The sequence below is a fragment of the Arctopsyche grandis genome, chromosome 4, assembly GCF_051622035.1.
Source record: "Arctopsyche grandis isolate Sample6627 chromosome 4, ASM5162203v2, whole genome shotgun sequence".
Lineage (NCBI taxonomy): Eukaryota > Metazoa > Arthropoda > Insecta > Trichoptera > Hydropsychidae > Arctopsyche > Arctopsyche grandis.
In genome coordinates, this window is record NC_135358.1 from 27,450,194 (window position 1) to 27,469,868 (window position 19,675).

At 34.9% G+C, this 19,675-nt stretch overlaps 1 protein-coding gene across 1 annotated transcript; it reads right to left on the reverse strand.

The window, feature by feature from the left end:
• Positions 1-1,476: 1,476 nt before the first annotated feature.
• On the reverse strand, positions 1,477-18,194 carry cic (Putative transcription factor capicua). The gene is made up of 29 exons (XM_077430244.1): positions 17,883-18,194; positions 14,218-14,340; positions 13,398-14,141; positions 12,750-12,992; positions 12,483-12,672; positions 12,276-12,402; positions 10,927-11,163; positions 10,689-10,831; positions 10,379-10,616; positions 10,177-10,303; positions 9,064-10,095; positions 8,039-8,116; positions 7,844-7,958; positions 7,582-7,752; positions 7,289-7,497; positions 7,036-7,212; positions 6,848-6,952; positions 6,621-6,776; positions 6,300-6,550; positions 5,854-6,221; positions 5,586-5,759; positions 5,421-5,499; positions 5,048-5,346; positions 4,695-4,974; positions 4,472-4,611; positions 4,192-4,395; positions 3,892-4,067; positions 3,682-3,805; positions 1,477-2,416 (listed from the first exon to the last, which is right to left on the reverse strand). Exons 2-29 carry the CDS (start codon positions 14,290-14,292, stop codon positions 2,349-2,351), a joined length of 6,330 nt encoding a protein of 2,109 aa, XP_077286370.1. The 5' UTR covers positions 14,293-14,340; positions 17,883-18,194; the 3' UTR covers positions 1,477-2,348.
• Between the last annotated feature and the right edge of the window lie 1,481 nt (positions 18,195-19,675).

Sequence of the window (19,675 nt, forward strand, 5' to 3'; positions counted from 1 at the left end):
CAGTCAAGTTAACATAGCAATACATTTATATTATATGTGCTCGTGGTGCGTAAATGCTGCATAGCCGTCATCGCGCCGATTCTCGGATTGCTACGTAATTGAAAATCTCGGCTCTGTCGGTTGATGCAGCGTGTGACTTTATGACAATTATTGTTCCTAACACAGATAGTTGAAATTGAAATATACGATACTATTTAAACATCCTTATCTTATCTGGTTTTATATGATCTAAACAAAGTCGATACAGTGAATCCTCGATTATAATAACAACCATCTAATGCAGATCGGTCAAGCTTTTACAACACATTGTATAAATCTCGTTAGAATCTGAATAATTTCATTACCATTTTTTGTTATTATATATAATCGGCGTTTAAAGAAGATTCATTGTATTCAACTATAATATAAAAAAACATAATTCCATTTCTTAAACTTCAAAGTATTAGAAACATATTCATCAATGGTGTATATGTCTCTTTTCTATTATGTTTCCGTCAAACAAAACGCTCTGCTATTTAATGAAAATCATATGAAACACAAACTGAAATAGATTTTTGATTGAATTTGTAGTAATACAATTGGCTTTTTAAATATATATATATGTATTTTATTTTATTATTATATTTAAACAAATGTATAACATTTGTTTGTTTTTTTTTACTACTACACATACATATACATCAAAAATATATAATATACGGTAAACATATACACTATCTAATGAATTATTTCTGTAATAATATTTATGGAGTGCAATTTTCCATCTTATAGTTTGTGTTTTCACATTATAAGACAAATATGTCGACTCTCGGTTCAAAATAAATCTTTAGTTTCTCATTATAAATAGCAGTATATTTTAATAGTACGAAACGTGTAGATACAAAAACATATGTATGAAGATTGCGAATTCGGGTCACTATTACATATATATATACATATATAAAATATATAGTAAAATTTCATTTAAAAAAAAAAAATACTATAGAAATGTAAAAATGTCAAATAATAATCAACAAATGTATCCCTTATAATATCTGAAAAAAATAATAAAAGTATACATATCGCAGAAAGTATTCCTAATCATATCGATTTACATTATGATAAAATATGAGTGTTAATGACGATAAAATAAAAGTTAATTCACATACTGAAAAACCTATTCAAAATGCGTCAATTAAATCCATTACGGGTGAAATATGAAAAATTAATCAAATATATATCATTTAATTTTACTATTATTACTAATATAATTTTGTTAATATGTAAGAATTAGTGTCATAAAACTTTTTGACATGTATGTGCGATAGAGGTATCTAAATTCTCTACAGTATTACATATATTTCTAATGACAAAATTATTTTTAATATACATATATATAAACTTAACATTCACATACAACTATATATTTCTCTGGCACACAGTTTACAAAGATAATTCTTCTATATTTACACAATATTCATAACGTTTTTCTTTTTACCGCTTTGTGCAGCTGCTGAAGAGTACCGCACGAAAATAATAATACGTGAAAATAATTTGCCACATAAATGGGAAGACACTTAGTGCTACGTTTGCGACCCCTCCTCGCACACAGTGTGTTAACAATAGTGGTCGTATTACATAAACATGGATATATATGTATATATCAAGTGTTTCAAGCAATCTGTGAATAGACAATCAACTAATGAAGTTTTAAAATATATTTATATGTACACATGTGTTTATTAAATGGTAAAATATTAATTCACTTATCAGGTATATAATTCGGAAACGCCAAAGTTACCACGTAGATTAAATATAAAGATTATTCACGTCAAAAAGAAATATATATATATTTATTTATAATTTTTTCATCAAAATATATAACTGACCTAAAAGAATTCGCAAAGTATAATAATAATTCATAAACAAAATTGAAAATAGAATTTATTTCAATAGTAACATGTTAATATACATATTTAATTGTTATTAATTTTTATTTGAAAGAAAATATAAAATACTAATTTAACAACCGGAATTAATGATTTTTCTTCATAAAAAATAATTATGAAACACTAACACAAATAACAAAAAAAAAAAAAAAAAGATACTTAATATCAACAAACTATAGAACGTACGGTTAATAGTTCACAACCTCTCAGTGTGTGATTCATTCAAACACAAAAATATATCGTATAACCGAGTTATATAATATACATACATAATACAATCTCTACAGTTCCAAATAGTGACAGTTAAAATTAACAAGGATCAGCTTAAAGTTAAAAATAAAATAACTTTGATTTGCAACATAGGTAACTGATTACTATTCAAATTTGTGGCAGAGCAATTATCGATATAATAATGTTTTGCTAACTGGCTGTTGTGGACGTTGGAACATGTAAAGTATTGCTCGTAGTCACGGCTGGGGAGCTCACAGCTGCAAAATAAAAAAAAATCACTTTAGAACACACTCAAACCTATAAATAGAGTATATGAATATATATGTAACAGTGAAATTATAATTTCACTGACGTTTCAGCGAAATCATAACCAGTTACATTTTCACTGGGTATAGTTGAGTGAAATCATATCCAATTACATTTTCACGGGCCCCTATTCGTGAAATTATAATTTTTACAGTTGAATCGTGTCACCCCACGTCACAACCCCGCTCCTCTCCATCCCCACTCCGATGCCGAACTCGCGCTCACACGCCCTCCTCGCAATCCCGTCCTGTTCATTCCCACTCTCTTCATGGTCCACTAACTGTTTCGATTTGGATTTTTTTGATGCCGCATATGTGGGACTGGATGCGGAAGCAAACACATCATAATATCTTAGCACCCAATACTTATTTTTTTAAGGTTAGGTTAGGTTAGGTTAGGTTAGGTTAAGTTAGGGTTGGTAGTACGTTGTAATTCGAATCACAAATTCACTGACATTGTGACAAGTGAATTCGTAATTCTTTTGTTATATCCGTACTCACTGCTCGAGTCAGTGAAATTACAATCTTACTAGTGAAATTATAATTTCACTGACAATAACAGTTTCACCGTAACATAAAATATATCTAATAAATGCTACCCATTCTGTAAAATGTATGCATGTATTTATCGAAATATTAGTACTATCCAATTTGTCCAAGATGTCTCTATGATACTGTATAAACATAATTGTTTGTAATAGGCCTGGATAGCGTATTGAGGTTTACCTGTTATTGTCTATCTGGTGAAGGATGACACTTAGGTAAAAAGCATATGCTGTCCCCTTCACCCCATTTCGACCAATGCCATTTCGCACGTACAGTGTTCTACTGTCTGCACGAAATGCTATTAGTCGAGAGGCGGTGCGGGAGATAGCATGTACGTTTTTCCTAAGTCTCTTCCTAGAGCGGACAAAGTTTAGGCTTTCCTGGTATATACAGGTTTTTCATTCCAAATTGAGCCTTTTACATTTCAAATTAAACCTTTTTCATTTCCAACTGACCCTTTTTCATTTCATATTAAACCTTTTTCAAACATTCTATGTTTCACTTTGATATCGATTCAGTATCTATTCCTACAGTCTTCCGATCGTTTCGATACATTGCCATTTTTTCAATGTTAATTTGAAATGAAAAAGGGTCAATTTGGAATGAAAAACCTGTATATGTATAAAAAATAAATAAATAAAGATAAATATAATCAATATATGAAACCTAACCAGTTGGCGTGCTGTGTTCTGAATGCGGCGTGGCATTATTAGATTGTGACATTAGCTTTTGACGCACTTCGCGTATTTTGAGTTGGAGTGCTGATTTACTGGGAAATATATCCATATGCAAAGTCTGAAAGAGAAACAAAAAAAACATTATTTAAATAAAATAAAAAAAAATAAAAAATCAAAATCAAGATATTGAAATACAATTCATACTTGGAATTGTGTAGTAGCTTGTGTGGACGGAAAAAGACCGTGCTCGTGAAATAATTGCAGAACAAGTTTCCGACGTTGCTCCAACATTCTTCGATGACCAGCCTCTCCACGTCCACCCGTACTGCCGGAAGGTGTACACGGAGACAGACCACCAGTCAAATCATCACACGCATCACCTATTTCAACAAATGAAAACATTAACAAAAAAATCTTCATATAAGTTTGTAGGAAAGGCAATCTTAATTTGTGCGTGTTGCTCTAGGACACGTGGAAGAATCATTTTTTTCAATTTGTAAGTACCTCTAAAGGTGTCAATGTTGAAGTCTGGTCCGAAGAAAGTGCTTCCGACTAATTTGTTGGTGGCCGATTTGGGAGCTCCGTGTGGAGTGTGTCCAGCCGTGTGAGGAGTGTGCGTCGAAAGCGGGGTGTTAACAACGCTGCCGCTAACATTATTAGTGTCGTTGATTTGTGCGAGCTGTTGGATGGCCTCCTCTTCGTTGGCAACTGAAAATAAGACGAGACATTCTCTCAATCGTCGGTAAATTTGTAAACGCTATCAGAGTTGGAAATGTGAACGCACCACTGTTAATTCGTCCGTGTTTCTTTCTTAAATACACTTGAGGACTACTAGGAACAGCTATACTACTAGGACTACAAGCATCAGGTTTAAATTGTGGTAATGTACTGAATTTTTGTTCAAAATTCACCGTTTCTAGTACTCTGGAATTCAACGTACATAATCATTTGTTAGTAACATATAGACAACGCACAAGCATACTTTGAAAACGCAAACACAATCTTACTTATCGCGACCGTCCTCCATCGATTTTTTAAACAGACTCTTCTTCATCGAAGGACTGATCAATAAATTGGCATGATTTTCAGTGCCCGGCTTCGGAGAAATGAAATTACAAAAGCTATTCCCGCTCGAGGTCACAGTCGGAGATTTCATGTTTTGCATTGTGATGGTGATAGTCGTAGAAACTGGCACAGTTGAATATTGAGTAGTCGGTATCTGATTGTTGGTGCTGCTGGTGACGGCTACGGATGTACTCGTCGGAGTCGTCTCTCCAGATGTAATAGCTGAAATAATCGATAAATTCATAATAAAATTTACATTCAAATACTATCACTGCTAAGATGATGTGATAATAACCCATGCTGAGTCTTCTTTGTAGGGGCGCTCGTCCGAGTTGTGCCGGTGTCGGTGCTAGTTGAAACGGTGTGGTTAAAATTGAACCTTTGTTCGCCGGATCTTCGTTTTTAACCTGCTGATTAGACGCAGGTGGAGCCGATAGCGGTGCAGCGCGAGTCACAGGTGGAGACGGGAGCGGTTCTTGCTTGACTCTGTCTATAATTCCCCGAGGAGACGGCAGTGAGATCTGTTGATATGAAAATAGTGATTGTGTTGACGGCACTTGAGACTGCACATTAGTCGAACCATCCGCATCAGTTCTGAAAACGAAATATAATTCAAATTGAGGCAAATTTCAATACCAATATCAATTTTTAGATGTATAAATTCTTACAAGTCCAGTTTCGATTGGTTAGCTTGTGACACAATGACAGATTGACCGACCGATACAGGCACTCTATTACAGCCAGTATCTATAGTAAAAAAAGTACAAAGTAATTGATTAAATTTAATTATCACAAATACATAATGTATGTACAATATATTGCTGAAGTATTACCTGTGGTAACCGGTAGATAGAAACTTTGCAATCGTACGCAATGCAGCGGTTGAGTCACACTTTGTGTTTCTGTTGTTGAAGAATTGTTGTCGCTCGACTGAATAGACTGCGGTGTCGTTTTTATAAGTAAATTAGCATAAGTAGGATCTGATAAAAACGCCAAAGTCAACGGGGCTGTAAAATAAAATATACAATTACAAATAAATGACTTTCTGTATACGCATTAATTACTTCAAATGAAACAAGTACTACGGAAAAAAATAATAACCTGTCGTATTACCGGACGTGGTCCTCACAGGATTGACAAAAGTGACGACGGGACTCTTCAGCACGGATCCTCCGAGAGTTTGAGTATTTGTCCCCGAATGTGGAGTGAGTTTTAAATGTGCTCCCGGAGTAGTCTTAATAGGATTAATGGTCGTCGACCACTGTCTGCCATTTTCCGTCACGATATTTACAAAGTTGGTCAATGTCGGATTTGACAGTTGAGATTGGGAGACTGATGGTGAAAGAGTGACCGACTGTTGAGTTTGTGGCATCGATTTGAAAGCGCCTCCAGTGGGATGAAAAGCAGACACGCCCGATGGACTAGAAACTGTGAGACCGCTACCAATAGCACTATCAGTTGAGCTCACACTAAAACAAAAAAATAATAATAAACAATGACAAAAATACACAGTTTAATCAATACAAATGTATAAAGATGATATGTACCGGGCTTTGATCGGCTTTGGCCTTCTAGTGTGGTCTATACTGGACGAGTTGAAAGCTTGCGAACTATTCACAGCTATGTCCGAGTTCATTTTCGCATTATGTTCTTCGTTTTTAATTCCAGTAAAAGAGTCGGTGTTGTGCGACTGAACGTTGACCATTTCAGAGTGCTGACTCTCTGAATCGGAGAAAGTTACTTTTTCTCCACACTTCAAATCAATCTCTCCGGCTTGTTGAGAGTCTTCACAAATAACCTGTTGAAATGTTTTACGTATAATATTTTTTTACATATAAAAATTCGAAGATTGGGATAGGAATACAAACCATTTGCTCATCATCACTCAATGGGTCTTGTATAGCTTGAGGAGAAGGTAGATCATTAGTACCCAAAGAATTGTAAGAAGTAACGGCTAATGAAGAATTATCGTTTCCAGATGTGCTAGCTACATTACAACTCTTCTCTACCGGAGTTCGTGGACTCTGTAAACAAACAAAAATTAAAATATACAAAGTTTGAGACACTAAAAAATAATTGATTATGAAATATGTACTTGATTTGAAGAAGTAGCAAAAGTCTCTCTGCCACCAGCTGACTTGCGTCTATCTTTGTTACACCATTTCCATTCTGGATATATTTTAAAATGTGCTTCTTTCACCTGTTGAATAAAAATAGTGATGAACAAACAAATACAAACAAAAATTACATATACAAAATGAACAAAACAAAAATTAAACACACCTCACTAGCCAACTCATGGTATTGTTGTTTTTCATCAGGCGGTAAAGAATACCACAACTCGCCCAGAATTTTACTGACCGTTCTGTTATCTTGATTAGGATTGCTGCGATGCACTAATTGACGGTGACGTTTAGAAAATATCATAAATGCATTCATCGGTCGTCTGATGCGGTCCTTCTAATAAATTATAAATTAATCAAATTTTTGCCCACATTGAACCAACAACAAAAAATACGTCTTTCAAATAAATTACCTTTCCGACTGGAGGATCTGGCCCCGTAGGCGGCTGAGAATTATTGAGTGATGACAGAGACGCACTTCTTCGTTTGTTGTTCGTGATTGCATTTTGCGAGGTGTTCGAATTCATATCAGCCGATGCCGTTGATTCAGCGACAGTCGTAGGCGTAGCTAACGGACTTTGTGGCATACGATCAGTTTCGAACACGTCATCGTCGTCTTCGTCTAAACATAAAATTTTCATATAGTTATATATTCAACAACTATAAACTGCTGAATGTGACGAAATTTTCATACTCTTAATAATACCTTGGCAGTCTTCCTCTATTTTTATATGACAAGTTGGCGAAGAAGCTGAAAGTGGAGGTGCAGAAGGAGGAGGAGAAAGCTGTGAAGGTGGAGGTGAAATTGAAGAATTACCTTCCTTCAATATCGGTACCAGACTTTGCCAAGGAAAAATACTACGAGGCGTATTGCTAACTGTAATACAAAAACAAAAAAATAAGTGTAAAAATCATTTACATTCATTATACTTCAATGTGAATAAAAAAAAAAAAAAAAAACCACTTACCTATTATTGTAGAATGTGGAGTAGTGGGAGTATGAGGATTGTGCGGAGTCGGTGGCGGTAGCACGGGTAATAATTGGTTTGGGTGAACAATAACGGCACTTCCAAGCGAATTATTCTGGTAAAATATATTATAACAATCAAAACTTGAAACAAAAAACAGCTGAATTATTATATTAATTGAATAATAAACAATACCTCAGAAATTTCAGTCGATCTATGAAGAACAGATGATTTTTCACATGTTTTAATCAATGTTGCGGTTTTATCCTGAAACTAAAATAGCATGTAATGTAATAAAAATGTTAAAATATGCAATATATCGATTACACTGAGCAACAAAAAAATTACCGGAGTGGAGACTCATCAATCCTTACTAAGTTCGACCCACGGAATTCGAATATGACAATGATTTTTGTTGGCTTGCTTTCGTTTCAAAAGATATTAGTGTTTTAAATATATTTTTGGGTTTTGCAGTGATTAACTCAAAATCTTGGATTGCTGTGCCACAAGTGTGTATTAGAATCAACAGTCAGATATTTTTTCTATTGACTCTGATTTTTTATTGCTTTTAAATAATTAATTATATAGCGAATTTTTTATCAAAAATATATCCCCTTTTCTTATACTTTTTTTATGTGATATTATGAGCCTTTTCACTAATCCACGTTTATAAGGATTGGTTTTTTATCTCAATTTTTTTTATTATCTAAACGTACTAATTCGAGCAATAATTTTTTTATGATAGTGATGATATAATTAATTACCACTCGAATTGGTACGTTCAGATAAAACAAAAAAAATATTGAAATTGAAAACCAACCCTTATAAGGTGAAGTGAAAAATTAGTGAAATTATTAGCTCATGATTTTATGGATAAAAAATGTGTACAAAAAAAATATTTTTGACGTTTAAAAATTCACTAGATAGTTAATTATACGTATTTTAAAGCAATATAATCAATAGAAAAACATCTGACTATTGATTTAAACACTCACTTTTAAATACTAGATTTTGAATTAAAGACTGCAAAAGCCAAAAATCTGTAAAATTACAAATTTTTAAACTTCATATCTCTTAAACGAGAGTAAGCTAACAAAAAATATTCTCATATTCGAATTCAGTGGGTCAATATTAGTAAAGATTGATAAGTCCCCGCTCTAGTAAGTAAAAAAGCGTGATTTTTTGTTGCTTGGTGTTATTAGTCATCGAAAATTATCTACCTGAACTGTTTCTAGTGGTTCACTCTTGATGATGACGAATTTTTTATCGTGTTGTGGATTTTGCGGAATTACATACAACATCGACTGAGAATACGCCACAGAATCCACAGTTTGTACAGAAGAAAGCGATATGTGTTGTGCTTGTAATGGAGATGGTTTCAAGATTCTCATTTCGCCCGAGGTGCGAACTTCAACATTGTTGTTGGTTTTGTGAAATTCATTATTTCCAATATTATTTGTTTTTTGGGTGATGACTCTGCATGGACTCAAATTGAGTTTTCTATGAATGCTATCCGCAATGGAAATGTTGCGTCGGTCGACGCTCTGAAAGGAATTTCTCAAATTTGGTTCTAATAGTTTTTCTCGAATTCCGATCGAATTACCCGTACGATTGAAATCAGTCACGAGATTTCTTAAAATATAATCGCCGTTATTTCGCTGATTAGTTGTGAGATCATTTACATTGTTGGTCGTTAGAATAATTTCATTCGTCGAATTTCCCTCCATGTTATTTCTTTGTAAGTTATGAATGTTATGGATGTCTGTTATCCCGTCTACTTTGAATATTTGATTGCTAAGATTTTTTATATTTGAATTAGGGTTCATATTTGTATTGCCCACATTCTGCTGCTGGAGATTATTATTTTCAGATCTAATATTTAATAAGTTAGAAACGTCACCATTTCTAGTATGAGCGTTCAGCTCTGTGTGCTGAAATCTAGATGGATGATAATCCTGAACTCCATTTCTCAGATCCATCCCAGGATTATCATTATCACAGTTGGGATTTCCAGAATTTATATTATGATTTTGAGAACATCTACGAAACTCTACATCGTTTTGAGAATGATCATCTTCTTTTTGTATACATGCCGAATCAGAATGTGAAGAAATACTTAAAGCTTGCTGTAATATTAGTGGCGATTGATTATTATCATTGATTGACGGCGAATGACTTGAAGTTATTGATCGAGACGGAAAAGTCACGGTAACTCTAGATTGCTGTGAGAGAGTTATAGACCTATCTTCAACCTAGAAATAAAATTCAATATAAAACATTGTACTAACTATGAAAAAATAACAGAATTTAAATAACACGACCATAGTATATACCTGGTATTGACTACTCAAATGTGGATGAGGTGGAGCTGGAGATATTCTAATAACACTTGTAGCAACACTACCAATAGTGCTAGCAGGAGATGAAGTCACAACTTGACCCGGTCTAACAAGTTCAGGCCTACGACAAAAATAATTTCAAGAATTAATTTAATATGCTAATTAAATATACACACAAAAAATCGACGAATTATACCTGATGAGTTGTTGGTGATTGTAAGGAGCCCATCTAGGTTTGTGATGATGCTGCTGAGGTGGCGGTGGGCTACTAATAGGCATGAATACATTTTGACGAGGCCCAACAGTGACGGGACTACCAGACCCAGTACCTCCATGTGAAGGTATTCCATTACCACGCGTTATACCAGTAGTTCCGATGTGTCCACTAGGAGGAGAAAATCCAGGAGTGCCAGAACCGGAACTGCCAAGCGACACTACAACAAAAACACATTACATATTTGTGGAAGATACAAATGTACAAAATATGCACAGATATTGATGCTTACTCAGCATATTTGCAGCTTCCGTTTCATCGGGATCAAATCTACCAGCAATCCTGCTATAATGTGGAGACGTTGTCTCAGAATCGCGAGAAGTATCCTCGCCATCTAACGGACCGCCGGAAGATGAAAGCGATTTGCTGCTGCTCCTATACGCGTAAATTTAAATGTAAATATTTGTTTAATAAATTTTTAAATAAAAAATATTATAATTTAAATACAACAAGATGCAAGTTCAACAAACCTATGATGCGGAGTGTGCGTTGTGCTTGTACTGTTAGTGAGAGGTGTGTTAGTCGATCTCGGAACACTTCGCAACGAAAGATGCCGTGAACAGAAGCCTCTTCGTTGACTTTCCTTTGAGCAGCCGTCTTTAGAACACAACCGTCTCCATTGCTTCCCGTTGAATTTTTTCCTAATACCCGATGGAGTGGAAACAACATCCCCTTTTTTGTATTTGTGCGGTGTAGCAGCTTGAGATCTATTCAATACACCATTTATCACGTTAATAAATTAACCATCACATACATTTAGTTTGATTAACCAGCAACACTGCTCAGTGATTAGCGTATAACGGTATCAACTGAGTTCAATCTCTGGCCCAGTGTTGCTGGCCAGACCTTGGATATACAATACCGGTCATATGTTTAAGACTAGAGAGAAAGGCAATTTTCAAATATTCGTACAACTTAATTAGCGTGAAATAATTTGACAAAATGGGTGTTAATTAGTTGCACACATGCTTAAATATCATTTTAACAAAAAAGGAGTTAGTCCATTGGATTGTTGTTTTTTTTGTGTAAACCCTCAAAATGGGTTCAAAGACGCTGCGTGACGAATTGACACATTTTGGGATCGCCCCTGTGTCCTTACCCAGCTCGTATTCCAACCTTTGTTTTTTGTACTATTCCGTTGAAATGACATCAACGCAGTTTAAAATAACAAGCCTTTAATGAATTTGGTTCAGTTTTAAACGATCAGTCCAACTTTGAATTCGGAAGGAATAAAGGAATTGTTTCGAAAAATATGATTTGGCCACCTCAATCGCCCAATCTAAATCCGTTAGTTTTTGTGGGACCAGTTGAACAGAAAAATCCCGATACATCGATCAAATTCAATTAATGAAATTTGAAATCATCTAAAATAATCCTGGAAGTCTGTACCTACTATTGGAATTCAAAATTGAATTAATAGAATGCCAAAATTATGTACAGCAATAATTTCTGTTTAGTAATTTAAATAGATATATAATTTCTGAATAAACCTGCGTTTATTTTTTTTATAAATTGACGTAAAATTGTATAAGTTATTCTCAAAAAACGTTTTGGTCTTAAACATATGACCGGTACTGTATGTGACTCTATGTCAAATGTTTCCTATCAAATTTTTTCCAATAGATCTGATTTTATTGTTAAAACGGTTCCTAACAAATTGACAACCTATCCTTATTTGTCACCATTATTTGAATAAAATTTCAAATTTATAATGTTATAAATTTTACATGTAAAAATTTGACAATATGTGTCACCTTGAGGCAAAACCCATAATGGAACCATGGTAAATATAAATGTAAATAAAATAAAGTAATGATACCTAGGGGTTGGCGGTTGAGACCGTGGCGTAATGCTTCTTTGCTCCAACAAACTTGAAGTGCTACCGCGACTTTGAAGACTACTACGTTTACTACTTCCACCTTCTACTAAAAACGTAATGTCTTTAACTAACACAAATTATGAATTTCAAAAGGTAATAGCAATAAAAAATAATAAGAAAAGAAGTAAAATAGAAAAATGTATGCACCTGGTTCGCAAGGAAACATTATATCTTCTTTTCGGAGATCATCATCACTTTCGACAAAGTCCTCGTAATGGCGTCGTCTGAGATCATCTGCAGAGCCGTTCGATAAAGGAGCCAACGCCGAAGCACCCATATTTGAACTGCCCATATTTCCAACCCCGATCGACGAGCTTGTATACACACTTTCGTTTGCCTATTAGAAAAAACAAAATCAAAGTCAAACAAAAAAAGAAAAACAACAAAATTTCTCATTTGGTTCAATGAAATTACCTGTAGTGTTGGAACTACGTGATGCAACATCAACGGTTGGGTTGTTTGATTAAGCATGAGAGACTGAGAGATGGTAAGAGACGTAGTCGTCAACGGTTGATGAGACGGTAATGATGAATACGAAATATTAGAGTAAAGTAAAGAATTGTTGGCGTCAACCTCATCTTTCCATGGCGGGAAAAGTAATCGTATATCAGCACGTTTGACTACGACTTCTTCATCCATATCAATACTCCCGGTTATCTAGATAAAAACAAAGAAACAGCAAAAACCAATAAGCAAACATGCCAAGAAAAACCTATTAGTTTAAAACTGACAGTGCTAGAAATGCTAAGAAACACCCGTCTCATAATAATTGAGCATTTGGATTATCATTTTCATTATTTGAATTAAAAACACTCAAGATTGAATATTATAACGATAAAATTAAGCCTATTCTTAATATCAAACTATCAGACAAAGTAATGGAGATGCAATTTTGGAATACTAAATTATACCAAATCTTCAGATAGTATAATATTTAACAGTGTGATGAAACAAACTGCTTCGTCTGATACTAAGAGATTATAATGGAATATACTATGGTAGTTGAAGATTCATTGATCTCTCATTTCAAGCACTGTTTAAAAACCACTCGGATTATATTACCTTGACACGAAAGTGTATCGGAACGCTGAAAACTTCTATCACAACACCTTCAACAAACACGTTATGAACACCATTACTCCTATTCATAGTCCTAACGACACAACGAGATCCAGACACGACGGAGTCGACCGAGGGGCTCGCATCCCCGATAACATCATGTTTATCTATTCCGAATATATCACTGAAAGTCACCAATTCCGAGTCGTGTCCATCTAATTCTACCACGACGTGCCCGCGGTCGGCCTGCTTGATCACACCGGGCACATATAGTCCTCTGTGTTTGGCGAGGACCCGATGATTACGCCACTCGGAGAGATCCACGCACGGATAATCTGCGGCGGTGATTTGTGACGGTGCGGGTGAAGTATGCTGGTGCAGCGGTTCTTGGATGGTGTCCCTGTTGTGGTACTGTTCTCTCGATTGAAAGGTTGAAATAAGGCCATTATTGTTTGTGCAACTCTTCTCTACCTCTTGTCCGTCTCTCTCGAAACTGGATGGATCGTATTTTCTTTTCTTTGGTAACTTTCTCACTGTGGATTGCGTTGAAGGCACCGTCGGAAGAGTGGGAGGCGGCTGGTTCGGAGCAGGGTTCGCTACCGAGGACGCGGCCGTCCTCTGGTAGCCCTGTTGTGTACTCGGATTGGCCATGCTACTAAATGAAGCCTTCGTAGTTGGATCTGTTGAGTTTAACAAAGATAGTGATAGACTAACTGCCCCCACACTGCTGATGACGGATGCAGGGATCTAAAAGTAGATAAAAGTCTGTTTAATCACGAGAAACGACAAACATTAATTATTCATACGATGCAAAAATAATAACCTGGTCATCTATATCAGTGTAATGACAAGCAGGCGTTAGATGGAACACGTCCTGGTTTAGGAGCCGGTGATGCATCACACAGCACCCCAGCTCTCGCTACTTTTTCATACTGCTCAATCTTCACTGTTGACAAATATGTAAATTAAAAAAAAATCCTATCGATGTCACAATGTGTGTATAAATGACGATAACAAAGAAGAATGAAAATAGAATGTGACATAGAATTGCCACCGTGTAAACTGAAACGACCAAATGGAAATTAATACAAAAACATCTTATCAGTTCCGAAGACATACACATAGTGGACGGTTTCATAAAACAATTCTGGGTGCAGATTTGACACAGCAAGTACGCTACCAATCGATAGAAATCTCAAGGTCAAACACATGACACATCGGAAACACACTATTTGCATATGGAATGTTTAAATTATGATGTGTGTATTAATTATCATATGTACATAAAACAGATTAGAAGCTTGCGAGTATCACGTAAAAACGATAGCTTGTTCTTAGAATTCAAATAAATAAAATTTTAATCATCGTATTACCGCTGTTCTAAAAAATATCATTGAATTCAATAATTAATAAATAGAATGGAAAGTAAAAGTTGTAGTATTGAGTTTATAACTGGAATATTGCACATTTACAGCACATAAGAGGAACCTATTTTTTCTTATGTACAATAATAATGAGGATGAACATTACAATTCAATAAATTGAGTTTTTGTTTCGCATTCGTATTTGGATCAATAGTGGCGGTGGTGACCATAAGTTCGAAACACGACATTTGTAACACCATATTGATTTAAAATTGTAAGTTTTGTACTACTTTTATATCACTCCAAACGACCATTTTCTCACTCAAACAAAAAACATTCAACTATTTTTCAATTTCTTTCATCTTTAATCTGATATAATAACAAAAAAAGAAATGATACAGTTTATAAGCGATGTAACGGAATATTGCATTAGAAAATTAGCGGAAAACGATATATAGATCACAATACTTAATCTACCCTATTGACATTTGCTATCATTTAGATAAGAAGATCAGATATTCCGAGATGGAAATTTTTTAAGACCTTTTTACTATCAATGTACACTGTTTGTGATTATTTTTAACAGTTGTTTATTATTCAAACAAATACAATATTAAAATCATTCTGAAAGTAATACAACGATAATATGAAGAATTTATTACAATGCTAAAAATCATAGTAAAATAGTACTACATTGTATAATATTGAAAACTTAATAATAATTATTTGGTAATTGAAAATCAAATAAAACAAGAAAAAGACTTCAATGATACACACAATGAAAATCCTTTCAAGAGAGATAAAAATTGAAGAATCAAATCAATATCTGTGAAAGGTCGACGAGTTAAAGTAATGCTCTGCAACTGATGTTTCAGGTGCAGAGCATTAGTCGAAGCTTGAAAGGTTGTAATACGTTCAAAAATTGAATGAATTAATATACAAAGTCTCATTGTGAAGTTATAAAGTTAACAGTGAAAAATAGGATGCACGTGTTCCGACTTGCTGGATAAGAAATTCCCATCTTTGATTTATACCGAACATTTTCGGTGACAGCCGAAGCTGTTTCAACACAATATATACACAAGAATTTGCAAAGCACATCTGTTTCTGAGATCATGTGTTTATAAAAGGTAGTCCTTTTCAAAGCAAGCCATTCAAAAACACAAAATATATTTGGAAATCGTAAAATATTTGTGTCAGGAAGTGTTTTTACTGTGATTAATAAGAGATATAAAAAAGTCGTCTTAAAGTGAAACGTTAAGGAGGTTTGTAAAAATGAATATTTAAAATAAGATGTGTAATTTTTTGAGCAGCTTTTTGATAGTCAAAGCATTTTTTTTCAATGCTAACTGGAAAGGCTTAGTGGGTAGTATTCTTGTTTATTTTTTACATACTCAAAAAACAACGCGTATCGGCGTATTTCATGCTCATGAACTTGTTAGCAAAACGCTGAATGGCGTACGTCAGCATTCAAAGGGTTAATGTGACCATTTTTCCATTCACAGAATTCAAAAGCAGTACATTTTATCCAAAAACATATTTCTAAATAAAGAATTAAAGAATCGTGGACGGACATACATGAAAAAATGAATTCATTTTCTTGAATGCTCTTATACAATTCTACACAAGACTTCTTTAAAATTCTACACAATTTTAAGGTTTCAACATTCAATTTCGTTTTATCACTGGAATATATATTGTTCACCAAACTATAATAAAAAATCATCGGCTGGTACATTTGTTCCTGATAAATGGAAATAACATTTGACTAATTTGCCAATATTTTTGTACGAGACATCATTTTCGCTGAAGAATTTGCATATATATATTAAGGTGACCATTTTTTCTCAAATTAAAAACCAGGACATTTTGTCAAAAAAAAAAAATGTTTTTTCTAAATACTACCATTATTAAAAACTAACATATAGAATTAATTTTCTCAAATGCTCTTATAAAATTCTAAACAGAAATGGTTAAATTTATTATTATCGATTGGTATACAATGTAAAGTTTTAACATTCAATATTGTGTTTCACCGCTGGACCACATAAAAAATATAGAGTGCAAAAAGAAAAAGTTATAGGCGTTTAAACAAATGAAATCTGACAAGGCGAAAAGTGAGAATAGGCTAAACAAACGGTGGATAAACGTCAACGACTATCTCGCCGGGCAGATTTCAAACGCATCTTACACGATATTTTTGCACCATCGTAATGGCGGAGGATCCATTTACTTATATTAATGAGCAATATGGCACGAGTATGAAAACGATCAGACAAGAGATATAAAAAAGTCTTCTTAATGTGAAACATAAAGGTTTGTAAAAAAAAAGTCCTTCGGCAGATGCAAATGTTCCCATCAAACAAAGACAATATTTGACTAATTTGTAGGAGACATCATTTTCGATGAATGCTTTGTATATTTAAATTCGACTATATAAAAAAAAAAAAAAAAAAAAAAAAAAAAAATGAGTACTGGTTTCATCTCATGACTTACCAGGACAGTACGAATATATATCCATCTGAGATAAAAAAAATTTATTACATAAAAAAAGTGTACTGGTTTATCTTTAACTCATCAGGACAGACAGCCCAAATCAGTACGAACGGTCACCTCAACATAAGAGCCACAGATGCCATTCACAATCGAATCCTTTCGCCCGAGCATACGTGCAACTCATTCATACACACTCGCCCATTTTCAAACCGGAAGTGAATATACCATGTCCAGGCTGTCGCAAGTGGGGATTCAAATCGATACGAAACCACATACACACACACACGAACACACTGCAGAATACCATGTCACAGGCGAACGAATGCACAACAAAAACGTCACACGAGAAACGAGCACTCGCACGAAACGTGCGCGCACACACACACTCTCGCACACACTATACGAATCGCATACGAATACTATAGAGGGGGGGAGGGGCGGTCGACGGGGGGGACGTCAATTTGACAAGTGCGGGGAGATGCGGGCGGGGTAGGGAGGGGAGGGGGGGGGGGAGGTGTCAGCGTCTGTCAGCCCGCCCCGCCCCGCTCCCTCCCTTTCCCCCCCGCCGTTACGTAAGGCGGCGCGCGGGGGAGGTGCGGAGAGAGGGGGGCGCGGGGGCTCAGCTTACGGGCGGGTGCTGCGGACGAGCGGACGAGCGGACGAGCGGACGAGTGGACGAGCGGACGCGCGGATCGGTCGACGAGCGTAGGGGCGGATCGGTGCGCGGATCAGCACGCGGATGGGTGAAGAGCGGGAGTCCAGCGGCAGTGGCGTTCGTCGCCGCCCGCTGCCGCCCCCGCCCGCCCGCACCGACACTATTGTATTTACTTGCCCCGTTCATTCATAGATGACGACAGCTGCGCGCACCGCGACATGCGCACCCACACACTCTCCCCCGTCGCCATTCCCCACCGGCAAAAAACAGCGTCCCGTCGAATCCTCGACCGCCACATTCCAAATTGCGGCAAATCCGCATTTACGAGGCTTTTCTATGCCCTTTCAACGTTATGTTTCGCCCCGTTTGTGTTCAATGTTATATTTCGCCAGCTCGGGGTATGGGCGATTTGCGCGGCGTTTGGGCTGAATAGCTCCGTTCGCCCGGCAAATTCAAATGTCGAACACAAAGGAAATTCGAGCCACACGCCCATCGCGCGCGCTCGCTCTCCGATCATGCGCACTGTGAGCCGAAATAAAACCAGCGTGTTTTAACTATATTTAACATTTTATTATAATGCATCTCTACATGTACAAAATGTACCAAATACATCATTTTTATTTATTTTAAAATACCTCGATTGCTATTGTGTAACGACAACTGGAAATAATTATTTGCTTCTACGGCTTTATAACAATATAATTTCGTTTATGCCCACAGGTATTATTTTTTTTATTAATCTTGATTAACACTTAAAAAACTTACGTTTACATTCTTAACGATAGTAATTATGTACAATAGAGCCTTGCTTTTTGTGTTAGAACCTAAATATTATCACAAGAAATTCACGCTAGGCCTTTATTCTCTTTTCTTTCTTTTTTTTTGTTGTTGTGGATGTAGCATTAATCAAATGTGACCAGACACTTATATTTAAAATAAATTTCAACAATTACATGCATTAGATGCGACTTCTGAACACTATTAAAAGAAAAATAATTAAAAAATTACAACGTGCACAAAAATGGCAAGTTTCACATTTAATAAGAAAAATACAATTACATTGTATTTTTTATTTTTTTTTTTAATTTACACACGTAGATTTTTCTTAATCGACAGATTCACATTCTCGTTTAAATGAAAATTTAAGAAATTTACGACATTTTTCAATGTGAGAATTATACAAAAAAAACGTCGTATGTGGAATTTGAGGCTGTTGTGATTTCAGAAAAAAGGTCATTTAGTTGAATTTTTCAAACGATACGAAACGTTACTTTTTACAATACAAGGTTTGTAAAACATACTAAAAAATTTTTAATTTATTATTGTTCATTATAGACGACGAGGATTTACTTTTGACATATTTAAAATTTGGTATAGAAAAAAATGTACGTATATAATCATTCATAAGCACAATAATAACACATACACACTGACATATAATAATAAATTAAAATGATTTATAAAATATAAATACTAAAATTCGACTTTATTCACGAAAAACAGAAAAAATAAACGAGTTAAAAACTATAGCAAGCTTTCATTATTTCTGGTTATTTTCGATGAAATGCGAATAGTCAATATTAATTAAAACAAATTCAGAGTTCATTATTGATTTAATAAAAATATTTTATTTAAGTTTTAAGACTGCCGTGTCTGAACAGTGATAGTTAAAAAAATAAATGACATTGATTAAGTGTCAAGTTTTCAAATTTCGCCCCAAGTAATAATACCAAGTAAACTTTTAGCTCTCATGGTATTGGAGAAAA